This window comes from Haliotis rubra, unplaced genomic scaffold, assembly GCF_003918875.1.
Source record: "Haliotis rubra isolate DU_JTF1 unplaced genomic scaffold, ASM391887v1 Scf163, whole genome shotgun sequence".
In the NCBI taxonomy this organism is placed as follows: Eukaryota; Metazoa; Mollusca; class Gastropoda; order Lepetellida; family Haliotidae; genus Haliotis; species Haliotis rubra.
Window position 1 is genome coordinate 439,024 of NW_025765592.1, and position 14,918 is coordinate 453,941.

General features: G+C 41.7%; 1 protein-coding gene across 1 annotated transcript in view; it reads right to left on the minus strand.

Annotated features, from left to right (window-relative positions):
• Positions 1–210: 210 nt before the first annotated feature.
• LOC124271744 (kinesin-like protein KIF23) overlaps positions 211–14,918 on the minus strand; it is a 30,548-nt gene continuing 15,840 nt past the window's right edge. The window contains 16 exon segments of the mRNA XM_046706912.1: positions 211–740; positions 1,805–1,986; positions 3,529–3,668; positions 4,519–4,618; positions 6,005–6,307; positions 6,736–6,846; positions 7,726–7,934; positions 9,434–9,536; positions 10,014–10,078; positions 10,550–10,676; positions 11,488–11,607; positions 12,054–12,133; positions 12,535–12,637; positions 13,814–13,843; positions 13,845–13,936; positions 14,784–14,896. Coding sequence (XP_046562868.1) covers positions 716–740; positions 1,805–1,986; positions 3,529–3,668; positions 4,519–4,618; positions 6,005–6,307; positions 6,736–6,846; positions 7,726–7,934; positions 9,434–9,536; positions 10,014–10,078; positions 10,550–10,676; positions 11,488–11,607; positions 12,054–12,133; positions 12,535–12,637; positions 13,814–13,843; positions 13,845–13,936; positions 14,784–14,896 — 1,903 coding nt within the window. The 3' untranslated portion in view covers positions 211–715.

A 14,918-nucleotide genomic window follows, 5' to 3' on the forward strand; every position in this document is an offset into this window, starting at 1 on the left:
AACCATTAGGCTACCCCATCGCCCCTTGTTTGTTTGTTCTTAAAAAATTGCATCATGGTTGTCAATTAAGTTGGGACAAGACATGTTTCATGGACCTATTCTGTCAACCTTTAATTAACATATTTTAAGCTGGACAGCCAATGCTTCTTCTAGACCAAGTCAACAAATGACAATAATTTTAAGTGGAGGCCTTTTAAACAAAGCAATCCCAGCAGAAACACGACCATAACACCCAGTATTAAGATATACTTACAACAGTTATAGCAAGAAGATCGCTTTGTGAAATATTTGAGAAAAAGAAATTTAACCTTGATTGGGTAACAAAACACAATTGTTAACAGGTCTTTTGAATTATTGTACACAAATTTATTATTAGTTATCTGTTTGTGGTCAGTCATAGCCTACCTTAATTAGACACAGATAAATTATTGTCAGACTGAAATAGGGGATTACCCATCTAAAAGTACCAGGAAGCCCTGCTACTAGAATGTAACACTTTCACCCAAACACAATGTTGTAACATTCTAAAACTAACACATGTCGACACAATGAGTTGTGTCGGTTTCTAAGCACATTTTCATTTGTTCTCAGATGAAACCATCCCATGTGTCCACTTCACAGCCCTGTGCCTGAAACTGAGGCAGGCAATATTTGTCCACCCCAACTGGGCCTCTCACAGTCCACGGGCAACAACACATTACACAGGAAGCTGTTATCACACTGCCGACGCTTTGCTTCGCCTGAAACAGGGAAAGATTTATTAGGAATACCTTAGATGTATCATGTCGTGTTTGGGATTACAATATCTCAGTGAAGTAACCCACTCAGATTTACATTACTGTGTAAGCAGCAGTGGCTGAGTGGTTTAGAGTGAGTGAGTGAGTGAGCTTAGTTTTCGGTAATCCAGTAATCAACTGCATTAGCATCGAACTGCGTAATTGGGAACCATCGACATGTGTCAACCAAGTCAGCGAGCAGAGGACCAGATAAGCTGCGTATCCGGGTAAAATACGCATAGAAAATTTCCAATTACACATTAAAAAATAATTGTTGCGTACCAATTACGCATTTAAAATGTCAGATACGCAAAATGATTAAAACAAATGCGTACGGAATATATTTATAAAAATTGCTTGCGAAATGAAAAAGACATCGATTGCTATCAAGTTGTACTGTCAGTATAGCATGAGTGATTTTTTATGAAATCATTTCCATTATATTTAAGTCGGTTTTGCTTCAGTATGACTTAAGGCAGAACATACCTGCTTAGTAAACTTACAGAATGACATAATACTTAAGTGAGTAAAATGACTGAAATACGTGAAATATGTGAAATACGCACATATTTGAAAGCAGTGGGTAACGGAAAATGAAATACCCACTCAAAATTCATAATACCCACTCCAAAACAATACAGTGGGTACAGTACCCACATGAGCTAAATCTTATCTGGAGCTCTGAGCGAGCCTGACCACCCGATCCCGTTAGTCTCCTCGTTCAACAAGCATGGGTTACTGAAGATCAATATTCTAACCCAGACCTTCACGAGTGGAGTGGGTTAGAAGCTACGAGGTTATGAGTCCAAAACAAGCATCTTTTGAAAAGAACAAAGTCTACTTTTTATCCCTTGGAACACATCGGACAACTGAAATTTTAAAGTTTCGCATATTTTGTAACAATGTCCAAAAGAAGGGCCTTCAATGCACATTGCCCTGGAATACCAGACTCTCAATTTCAAGGCCTCTTCGATCCTGTGAGATATTTGTATAAGTAGAAGGACCACACCAAACGGTTCATGACTTACTTTCCATGTCCTTCAAGGGCAATATTGCACCGTGTTTCTGTGTCCGTCCAATCCCCATCAAAGTCCTGTGGTTGTGGACACGAACTCCTCCTCTTCCTTGTCCCCGGGGCGCTGTGACGCAAGGTCTCAACATCATTAAACACAACAGCCGTACCTCCTCCGGCAGTTGGCATCACCGTACCCTGAAAACAGACAGTATGTTAGCATTCCATAAAGAAATTGGGAAAGACTCTATTCAGAGGTTTCACATCACAATAGAGACCTCTAATTGTAACAACCGATGTGATGACCTCTGATTGTAACAACCGATGTGATGACCTCTGATTGTAACAACCGATGTGATGACCTCTGATTGTAACAACCGATGTGAGGACCTCTGATTGTAACAACCGATGTGAGGACCTCTGGAATGTTGCTTGTCTTTTTATTGCATAATAGAGAATCTCACCCACGTGTCTTTTGATATGAAATATATCACGAGTTGATAAAGCTGCAAATGTCCGAGGCTTGCCAAGGATATTGTTACTTTTATCAACGAGTGTTGATATATTTGATATCAAAAGACACAAGAGATTATATTCATCATAAAAAATTACTCTTCTTTAGTTTTCAGTGAAAATTGTAAACCAAAAGTCACCGTGTTCTTTAATGTGATTGGTTGAAAAACATGATCAAATGGTATTCTATTCCCGGAGATTGCAAGACTATTCACTGCATATTGATACGTACAAATATTGCACACAATTGTATTGTTGCGTTGTCAGCAGTGGTGACGTCATTCAAATCATATTATGACGTAAAGTCGGAATGATGTCACAAATGGGCAGTTCCAGATGCTACCATGGGAACCAACTGTAACGGTCAGCTGATGACACTTCCCTGCTGTACCCGTACTCAGTGTCAATGAGAGCAGAGAGCAAAACCCATTTGGGCCTGTTGGTTTACTTTTGTGTTTACAATGTCGATAAACATCATGTGCTGGCCAATTTCCGGGTGTTATTGAGCATTTGAAGCACAGGAATTCATTTGGAACTGACGGCGTTAGCCAACACATGATGTAAATCTCCTAAATGTACATCTCTGAACATGGTACTGCCATTAGACTTGCAGGGCAGCGATGTCATAGCATTGTGATGTCATCAAGTTCATGACGTCATAGCATTGTCAGGGCATTGTACAAAATCTGTTGTCAACACGATATCTCCTAGGAGATATTGTTTGATCTCACACAAGCAATATCTCCCGTGGAACACAGTTTTGGATGATAAACACCACACACAGCAATATTCCAGCTATATGACATCAGTCTGTAAAAAGTCAAGTCTGGACAAGACAATCCAGTGATCAACAGTATGAGCATCGATCCCAGCAACTGGGATGCGATGACATGTGTCAACCAAGCCAGCGAGCCTGACCACCCGATCCTGTTAGTCGTCTCTAACAACATGCATGGGTTGCTGAAGACCAATTCTAACCCAGATCTTCATGGGTCAACCATGAATGTAGCTGGAAAACAACAGTAAATACACACTTCTCTGAGAATAAAGTTAAAATTTCATGGAAGCTAACCAATAATCATCCTAAATGTAGCAAGGATATTTTTCCATTTATCCTGTCAAAAGTTGATAAACTCAAGAAAATGTCCTCTTGCCATTTGTGTGTTACAATATCACCAAGTTCTGTTTTTTTATGTCTATGTAGACTGAATGTTTGAGATGCCCCACCTTGACCAGCTTCGTGGCCATCTCTCCCTCCGAGTCCATCTCGTGAGTGGTCAGCACATATTTGGAGGCCTCCTTTGTGTCCTTCAACTCCAGCTTGGACACCGACCTCTTCTTCCCCATCTTTGGTTGAAGCACCGAATCTGGAAGACAGAAGCAGTGATTGCAGGCATGGTTTATATTCCTGCCTTGACCAGTGTCCTAGGTGAGGTGAGGTGAGGTGAGGTGAGGTGAAATTGGGTTTAACGTCGTGCTTGAGAATATTTCGCTCATATGAAGACGTGCATGCATGTGTATGTGTGGCTGCTTGCACTAGCCCAGACTTAAGCTGGTTTTATAGTGCTAGCCCACTGAGATACCATGCCGCAGTGAACCATGAATACCCCACTCAGACACATTATACTGACTCTTAGCCGACAAGTCCTTGTTGTACCCATTAATGTCGAGAGCCAGGCAGGGACTAACAAGTACCATATTTTAACGTCTTTTGGTAGGACGCGGTCGGGGATCGAACCCGCGACCTTCCGCTCTCCGGGCGGACGCTCTTACCACTACACCACGGAGGTGGTTAGTGTCCCAGGTACAGATACCAGTAGGTGAAATGGGGTTTAATGATTATTGCACTCTTATAGTAGTGTACATGCATGTGGCTGCTTCTACTAATCCAACTGGATTTTACTGGACATTTTACTGACTTTGTACTGAATATTCTTTGTTTAGCTCCTAATACTAAGCTCACAGTAGGATAACCATATTTTAATGTCTTTCAATAAGACATGTCTAGGGCTGCAACTACCAATCTTTCGCTCTCGTAGCAGACATTCTTCCCAGATGGGATTGGAAAGTTACATCACGACTTGCTGTCTGTGTAATGAATCTCTAGCTGATACAGGTAACACCCACCCTCATGAATATGGTGGTTTCAGACCAAGAATCCAACCCAGAAGTCAAAGGCTAAGGGACATTGGTCCACAATTTCGCAGGCGGACTTACCCATCTCAACATCTCCATTAGGTCTGTGATCCAACCACACTTCTGCATTAGAAGACGACTTAGATCTACGATGATTCCGTGTGTTGTATGCCGGTGGCCGCTGTAGAAACAAAGAGACAATTGTGTTTACTTCTGGGGAAACATCAAAATACATAGAACACCAAAAACAAACTCGTATGCCTAAGGGAAGCAACTCTGCAAAGCAAATTATGGCATAAAATGACTGGACTACCTTTGCCTGAGAGTTTAGTTTTACGCCGCACTCCGCAATATCCCAGCTATATGGCGGTGGTCTGTAAATAATCGAGTCTGGACCAGACAATCCAGTGATCAACAGCATGAGCATCGATCTGTGCAATTGGGAACCGATGACATGTGTCAACCAAGTCAGTGAAACTGACCACCCGATCCCGTTAGTCGCCTCTTACGACAAGGATAGTCGCCTTTTATGACAAGCACATGGGTTGCTGAAGACCTATTCTATCCCGGATCTTCACGGGTCACCTTTGCCTGAGAATATGGTGGCACACGCTTATGGATACTGCACATTGGGTGAAAAATCAGGTGAAGTTAAGCAACAGTAGTGACAAGCATTGGGGACAACATTAAGTGCCTTGATTCAATTACATTCTTGACTAACACTGAGTGAGTGAGTGAGTTTAGTTTTACCCCGCACTCAGCAATATTCCAGCTATATTGCAGAGGTCTGTAAATAATAGGGCTGAGACGATTCACTGATGCTGTATCGTCGACTGGTGTATGGATACAAAACAGTATTATCTTAAACATGTTACAGTACTAATTTAGAGAAAAATACGCAAGTATGATGGAGTTACTTATTTGTTTATTACAATAGTGTTTTTGTTATACACAAATACCTTGAAATATATCATTTTAAATCTTGATACCATGTCATTCTTTCAAGGTGTATGTATTGTGATACATATCGTATCGCAGGTAAAATATCGCGATATGTATACAATTTGTATCGTGACATAGTGCATCGTCCCAGCCCTAGTAGATAATCGTGTCTGGACCAGACAATCCAGTGATCAACAGCATGAGCATTGATCTGCGTAATTGGGATCCGATGACATGTGTCTGCAAGTCTGACCACCCAATCCCGTTAGTCGCCTCTTACGACAAGCATGGGTTACTAAAGATCAAGTTTCTAACCCGGATCTTCACGGGTAGACAAATACAGAAGCGCATGTACCACAACTGGTGTCTCTTTAGCCAAATGTCTTTGTTAAATATTTGCATCTATGCACCCAGCAGTGAATGGGTACCCAGTAAGAGATGCTTATGTGACTGTACCTCACAAGCTGCTGGGTTTGTATACTCCCCAAGGAGCTGAGAATGAAAATCAAGTGAACACTGATCCATTGCTATGGGTAATAATGAAGTGCTTTAGCATGCCTTGGATTTGGTGTATTATAAATATTAACAACATAATTTATGTATTTTGAATGGAAGCACTACTCACTGGTTTGGTTGTAGAAGACACATGGTTGAGATTATACATGGACTTGGCTGACCCAACGCCACCCGCTGTGGCTCTGGTCATCCGTCCAGTGCCTCCCACACCAACCCGTGATACGTCCGTGTCTGACCGGGCTGGTGTGATGTAACCGGGTGTGGTGTAAGTGCGGGGTTTGGGCGCCGGGCGACGAGGCGTTACCATGGGTTTACTGTTCTGGTTGACTATGTTCTCCAACATCTTCAGTTTGCGATCTCTCTCCTGGATCTCTGCTCCAGCCTGCACTGCAACCTTCCTTCTCTCTTTCTCCTGGAATGAGAGAGTGAGTTTGTGCATGAAATTTTTCAGACAGTAGCTTCATCAAAAAAGATAAAAAAGCTGTTATTTCGCTTATCACATACTAACCCATATGATGACATATCATCACATCTGCTAAAAAATGATGCCATTTTCAAGATGACCACTTTGACGACCATGGTCAAATTCGATCAGAATTCAATAATGTTTTAGAGATCCACTGTTGCCAAGATGTAGAATGTGTCTGACGATAAAAATGTAGTACATGAAATTGAACACTTTCCTGCATATGAAATTTCACGATGAATTCAGTAAAGGCAGGAGAATGTCCAACAGCAGACCCCACACAAAGCTGCAATATTTTAAAAAATGCCTGAAAGAACAAACAAAAACTACAGGGACTCCCAAGAGGAAGCACGCTCCAGTCCATTCCCACTCACCATGTTCTTCTCCCACTGCTGGCTGTGCATGTCGAGACGGGTGCGGAAGTCGTTCTTCATCTTCTCCTTCTCTGTCTTCTCCACCTGTATCTTCCAGTTCTTGTCTTGCAGCTGAAACAACATCACAGACACACATCAACCCACTGAGGGACGGATCTAGGTGAGGTGAAGTAGGGTTCGAGGCTATTACACTTAACAGCGACATGCATGCAGGTGTTTGGCTGCCTGTAGTAGTGTGGACTAATGCTGGTTTATGTACTAACAAACTGATATGCTTTGCCACAGTGTAAAAATAATAGCCAAACAATCCTGTTATACCTGACTGGGAACAGAAGTCATATTATCCTTTTACAGAGAGCCAGAGCTTGTTTTATACCTGACAGAGAGCCAGGGCTTGTTTTATACCCAGGGATGTGAATGAAGTTTTGAGAAAACTCTGAAAACTAGCCGAAACTCCTGATATTTAGGCATTTTAGACCTTTAAAACTGGTACAGAAATGATATCATGAACACAGCAACCATTAAAAAACGTTAAATCTGCTGAATTCCATTCATACAAATGTCAACGAATTTAGACTATTCACAAAAATGACCCGCCTTATGAAATTTCCGGAATTCTGCAGAAAATTCTCATCTCTGTATACCTGACAGAGAGCCAGAGCTTGTTTTATACCTGACAGAGAGCCAGAGCTTGTTTTATACCTGACAGAGAGCACAAGCTTGTTTTATACCTGACAGAGAGCACAAGCTTGTTTTATCCCTGACAGAGAGTGCAAGTTTGCTTACGCCTGAGAAAGCACAAGCTTTTCCTGACAGACATTCCAGTTTGTTTGGCCAGTGCAAGACAGGGTATCAAAAAGTAACATCTTCAACATCTTTGGGTATGACAAGCCTGGGCTCATACCGCCAAGCTTCAGTTTTTCAAGCAGATGCTCTGTCCACTAGTCCAGTAAATACTACTAATAGTTATGTAATCAGGTGAGTTCTGACCTTGAGTCCAAGAGTCTGGGACTCCCGTTCCAGGTCCTGGTTCCGACGGGTCAGGTCGGTGTTCTTCTTCTCCAGCTGTCGGTTCTTGGTCTCCAGCTTCTGAAGTTCGCGGTCCTTCTTCGTCATCATCGCCTCCAGCTCCTCAAGCTTGGTCTGCATCTCCGTGTGCTCACGCTCCATCTCCACCAAGTCCGCACGGAAGTCGTCCTCTACACACACACATCAGAGGACATTTAGTTTCCTATACACAGTATGTTACCTCCATTTGGGATACCAGTGTTGTTTGGATGTTTGTTGTTTATCACTAGCTGCATTATTCACCAATGACGCATGATTCCTGCGTATTTGACGAAACAATTTTCGAAACAACTCTCAAAATATTATCATACGAGTCAAGCTTGACGCAAGTTTTATGGGTGGCCCTCACAATTCAGTTCAATAAAATCGATTTGATAAGCAAAATATGATATTGTGCGATGATAGTTTGACTATAACAGAGCTGTCAGATTGTTCCATTGAATTGAACAATGCTGTTGTGTCATTTGGTGGTGTGACATACAGTTACATACTGAGAATGATTAACACGAAGAAATATTAAAAGTTTCATGATTCCCAAATATTGAAAATGACTCCCAATAATAAATATTGTGAGTCACCATGACTCCCCATTTTTATAAGTCTGTAAAACCCTGTAAACAGTTGATAAACGCCAGTCAAGAACACAACACTCAGCGTTATTCTATCTGCAGGACAGTAGTCAGTAATTAACTGATTCTGGGCCAAATAATCCAGTGATTGACATCAAAAGCAACAATCTACATGAACTAGCTAGGATGAATGTAAAATCAACAAAGCCAGTGAGCATCACAGGTGACAATATAGCGGTCGATAGCATGAGCATTGCACTTGACAAAGGACATGAAAACTGGATAGAGATCACAATTTACAGAAGCCAGAGAACATAGTCAACAAGTACATCAAATTTTGTTTTTTCGTACAAAAGAAAACCAAAGGGTGTGAAGAGAGAAATGAGGCATGAAACCACTTAAAAGTCTGGGAACAAACTGACTTCGTCCAAAGTGAGCTGAGTTAAGTTTTACGCCGCACTCAGCAATATTCCTGCTATATGGGGACAGTCTGTAAATAATCGAGTCTGGACTAGACAATCCAGTGATCAACAGCATGAGCATTGATCTGCGCAATTGGTGAGGTGAGGTGAAATTGGGTTTAACGTCGTGCTTGAGAATATTTCGCTCATATGACGACGTGCATGCATGTGCATGTGTATGTGTGGCTGCTTGTACTAGCCCAGACTTAAGCTGGTTTTATAGTGCTAGCCCACTGAGATACCATGCCGCTGTGAAGCATGAATACCTCACTCAGACACATTATACTGACTCCGAGCCGACCAGTTCTTGTTGTACCCATTAATGACGAGCGCCAGGCAGGGACCAACAAGTACCATATTTTAACGTCTTTTGGTATGACGCGGTCGGGGATCAAACCCGCGACCTTCCGCTCTCCAGGCTGACGCTCTAACCACTACACCTGCGCAACTGGGTACCGATGACATGTGTCAACCAAGTCAGCGAGCCTGACCACCCAATCCCGTTAGTCGCCTCTTACGACAAGCATGGGTTACTGAAGGTTCATTTTAACTCTGACCTTCACGATGTGACTTCGTCGTAAACGTGAGTCTGTGACTTACCCCTGCGCGTGAGGTCCAGGATGAGAGTGTGTCGACGTTTGTACCGCTCCTCCAGGAAACAGTCCATGGTGAACAGGGTCTTGTCATCTCCCGCATGTAGCAGCTGAAATACACAGGTGTCATAGTAAAGAAACAAATACTGACTGTCGGGTGATGGCGAATGCAATCTGTTTCAGCAACTTTAAAATAATGAAAAACTCTGAAAAGTAGGTTATTAGCCAAGCAGGTTTTTCATTAAATACCATAAATTAAATACCATGTTAGCAAAAACGCTTAATCAAATGTTATCTAAGATAAGTGAAGTGTTAGACATCGCTATTTGCCACAGTGACTATATGAACCACGTATGTGTATGAAGCCTGAGTGAATCCCTCCTTGGATCATGATCTAGCGCCAAAGATTTGTTATCTTGTGTTTACATATGCAATCACACGGCAGGTAATTGTCCAATGATTTAGGGATAGTTATGCAATAGGTTTTGAGAAAGTAAACCACACCTATATGCACAGAGCTTATTAAAATTAGTTGATGAATAGCTGAACAAAAGGCATGTAACCATGGTAGCATCAGTGACACCTACCTCTGAAGGTGGGAACGAGGGTCCAAGACAGTAATCGAGGGTAGGCATGGGGGCAGCCTCTACCTCTGTAAGGAAAAAATTACACGTTCTGTGTAGAATAGGTTGGATGAAGATCCATCATTATAATCTTTTCTTCTGGAGGGGAAACTGCAACAAACACAGCTTTACCACTTTCAAAAAACAAACAAGCGCGAATTGAAAAGTCTGAGTGAGTGAGTGACTGAGTATGGTTTTACGCCGCTTTCAGCAATATTCCAGCAATATTCCAGCAGGGGACACCAGAAATGGACTTCACATATTGTACCCATGTGGTACCCATGACGCCATTTTAAACATTATCTCAGTTTCAGTGTACAATGGCATCCATTAATGAAAGAACACCCAAACTGATGCAGGTCATAGCTATGTTGAAACAACCAAACAAATTCCAGCACTGAAAAAAGCATGGATGAGAACCTGGACAAACATGGGGAGGAATGTACAGACTAAAAGGATACGTGACTTTCACTCCAGTTGATATTTGGCTTTTTTCTTACTTTTACTTTTAGTTGCTTCTGCTTCTGCCATGGCTTCCTTGAGCTGCTGGTTCCGGACGCTGAACTGAACCTGCTGTTGCCTAGTAACCATCACTTCCTGAGTCATCTCCGCAAACTTCATAACATGCTGTTAGAACAAACCAAAGTTAAATGTGCTAACATTGATCACAGGACGTTTCAAGCAGACATACTATAGTCCGTTTGGCTCAAAAGCGGACAGATGAATTGCAATCTAACTCGAAAACTAATAAACATAAAATACTCAATGAAACGCTGATCATAATCAAAACATCATACCCACTCTGTGAGGTTTTTGCAGAATTTTTGTCCTAAAAATAAAAAAAGTTGTTTAACAATCTATCATTAAAATATTGACACAGTTCACTATTTGTTACGAGGGAGGAGTGCAGAGAAAGGGACAGCCAGGTGTTCGAGAACGGATGGAGACGGCACAGCACAGGTTAATGAATAAATAACTTTGTCAGTGAACGTGCTTCTCTAACACTATCGCTATAGTTGTTTCACCCTCAGTCGTCACCCCTATTGAATACACACAAGGTTGGTCAAATGTGGGACCGACCATCAAAGGGAAATAACTCATAATGAATTAACACCCACTGTCATTGCAAGGTAATATTATAATGAATAAGTTTCCTGTTAAATCATAACTTCACAGGTTTGGCTAAATATAGGGAATTTTAGGACTAGGGCCTTATCAAGGGTAAAACGAATTTAGGTGTGTTTTAGGGTAAAATGTCCAAATTTCATGGCTTTTCAAGCCTGTGTGAACCCTGAATAAAGTAAGTTAGAGATTTTAACTATTATCAGCAACATTGCCTCAATAATATTCTCAATCACAGGTGACACATGCAGGGAATCGACCCTGGTTCTTTAGAGCAACAAGTTGAAAGTTTTATGTAAGATTACTACAGGCTTACTATTGTTTCGTCGTATTCCTCAGCCTTGGGGTTGACACAGACCACCATCCGCACCTTGCCTTCCCCATCAAAGTAGTTCTTGAACAGGTGGGTCACTTTCGAGTCCCTGTAGGGCACCATCTAAAATACACAACATGCTGTACAGCGCTTGTTTTTCTGTTGTTTAATGCTGCACATAATAGTTTATTTCTTTAATAGGCCAACGGCCAACATGACAAATACATCATACATACTTTCAAAAGCGCATTGCCAACATTTGCCTCCCCCCACCCAACCCAACCCACCTTTCGTGACAGTCGATAGCACTAAACAGGAAATAAACTTTCATGGATAATTCAGATTATAGTTTTGCTTTACCTGAAATATATGATAAACAAATTTGGCTAAGTTGAATGCACCAGAGGACTCTAAAATAAGCCTGGCAATTTATAATCACTATGAACAGAAAAGGGTCAAACATTTGAACTGCTAGACGATTGATCACTCGCAATTCTTCTTGCTGGCACAATTGCACCTGGGTACTTTCAAAATCAGGAAAACAAATATATTTTTATCTGAATACATACCTTACTCGTCCCGTTTGTCTGATTCTCCCTGAGGGCTTCAATACAGTTCCTGAGAACCATTAAACTTTGGTTGATGTTCCCTGGAAACAAGGAAAGTAGACACTGGAAACATATTACACTAGCATAGGAAGCCATACAAACCTTAGCTACACATGTGTGCAAATGAAAAGAAACCATTCATTGAAGATGTATTTAATACTTGTACACAATTTTGGGCAGATACTGACACAAAACAATGGTGAGTCGATGAATTTTGTATTACACTGCTCCATTACTCCCCACATCAATACCCTCCCAGCCTGAATAAGTGGTTGATCAGGAACACTGAAGGAATTTCAAAGGCATGTCTTTTCTCAAAGCCTTTTCAAGATATAAGGCCGTATTGAAAGTGTTTTCAGAACATGTGGCTATTTTAAAAGAATGTTTGTATTTGAGGTGCTATCAAGTCAGACCTCAAACCAAGATGTTCTTCAAGATGTACCTGCTTCCTTGAGTCTCTCCCCGGAGTTCTTCGTCCTGTTTGTTCTCTCACTCCCCGCCAGGTCGACCAGCGACAGCTGACTCACTACAATGTATTCTGGGTCCTGCAAAGGTGATGGGGAGACAGGGACTTACATGGTTGTTTGTTTGTGTGTTTGTTAATGCCGCACTCAACAATTTTCCAGCCACATGGCAGTGGTCTTTAAATAATTGGGTCTGGACCAGACAATTCAGTGATTGGCTTCATGAGCATCGATCAACATTAGCTGCCTCTTACAACAAGCATGGGTTGCTGAAGACCAATTCTAACCCAGATCTTCACAGGTGGTGACTTATCACATGTAACCTAGCCTGTCCCACACAACTAGGTATACATCAACAGAATGCATGCTTACATAAACATACTGAGAGTAACAAGGGTGCACCAAAAGCAAATACATCTTGGATTAAAGCTAGTTTCCAACATCTATGTTTACAAAAATGTTTTTCACAGGGAAAGAAACCTTTCAAAATTTCCCACCAGACCACAGGACCATTGAGTGAACAATAATTAGTGTTCACTCATCCAAAATAACATTCATAGATTTACTTAACTATCAATACAAAATTCACTATGATATACACACTGCCATTTCAGAAAGTGGTCAAATGTAACATATGTTATATTTGGGATTATACTTTCTCGGTAAAATACAGATTCTAGTACTTTTTTTGGCTTGAGTCCCATCCGGGATTTGAACCCTCACCCTCAGAGTCAGGCACCTAATCACCAGCACACAAAGTCAGACGCCTGGCCCGCTCAGCCACCGCAGCTTCCACAAAAATGGAAGTCGGACAACTGGTAGTCTAGACTGTGGACTTTGTGTACCCCTCTGATAAGCTTTAACTGGCATGGCTCCCACGGCCGAAAGCTATGAATTACACAAAATTCACTGGCCACCAGGACCACTGCAAACTTATCATTTAGCAGTCCTGAGGACTTTTTACTAGTCAGGAACCACAGGAACAGCGTAAATGTTGCACAGTTTTCACTTCCTACCAGTCACTACCAGCCCTATGCTGAAATGGGACAACACTGGTCACGTCTGCTACTGATTTTCTTTCCTAAAACGACTGGTTAATCTACAGTGAAGCACAAGGCTGTATGGGGACAACACCAAGATGGTCATAGAGACTATGGTGCACATTGAGGAAAAGTACACAATAATTGGGGCAGCAGCTACTGACTAGGGCAATCAATGAAATGAAAAGCACACTTGTTTTGCGGGTTTGGACTTTACCTGAAGAATATCCCCTCCTCTTGGGTCGACCTGGCGCCTGCACAAGTCGGATGTTGAACACACTGTGGCTACGACTAGACTCGGCATTCAGGGCAGTGTGTGCCACCTTCCTTCGCTTCTGACCTGAAACATCACATACAGATCCACACTGATCTTCTTGTTCCATACTTTGTGTATCACAGTCAACATACAATAGTTAATTGTCCCTTGTCTCCCTGTTTGGTGCATGACATCAGAGTAAACATGAACTGAATACACCCCCCATCCCGCCACCTCCAAAACTGTAAAACCCCTAATGAGCGTAATTATAATTACTCAAACATTCTAAAAACACTGAGTCCTGCAAACGGCATCACAAAAAACTTTGGTTTCTTTGCTGTTGGTACAGATGTATCCCAGGATGTCTCATTATAAAACTTGTGACCCAAACAATATTTTACTGAGACTCCCACAGACGCCCAAATTTGTGAAAATGAACTATTTGTTTCATCCTTGATTGTCATGTCTCAGAGGTGGAAATAACCCATTGCCCGACATCCGAGTCCAGTGTTTTTTTCTGTCGGGCAAGCAAATTTGTAAATCACACTGTACCGGTGTCCAGTTGACTTTCCCATGTTAATTATGTTGTTTGCTTAAAAAATCAACAAGAAAACGGACGGCAAAGTGGAAAAATTATCAGGGCAAGTGATTTTACATGTGACACTGTACCGGAGTACACTAGCAATTTTAAAGTTAATTCCACCCCTGTGTCTCATGTATATATATATTTCTTACGGGTGATGGACACATACAACCCCTATAGCATATTAAGGATATTACATGGCTATGGGTGGTTTGTGATCCCCATGCAAAACCAAAAAAAAATGAAATCTTCAGTGACGTCAGCCATAGTACATCTTGCACCCACAAGTTTAACATTAAACTCGCACAACTCGCATATTATACAAGATAGTGTTTTACCAGAACCTACCTTTGTACAGGATTTCAAACGCATCTTCTGGGCTCTTCACCTCGACCTCCACACAGTTGTGGACGTACATATTCTCGGTCACGTCTGTACGCAGAATCTTTGACTGTGGTGGTCTGAAAACCATTTTGAGTTCAA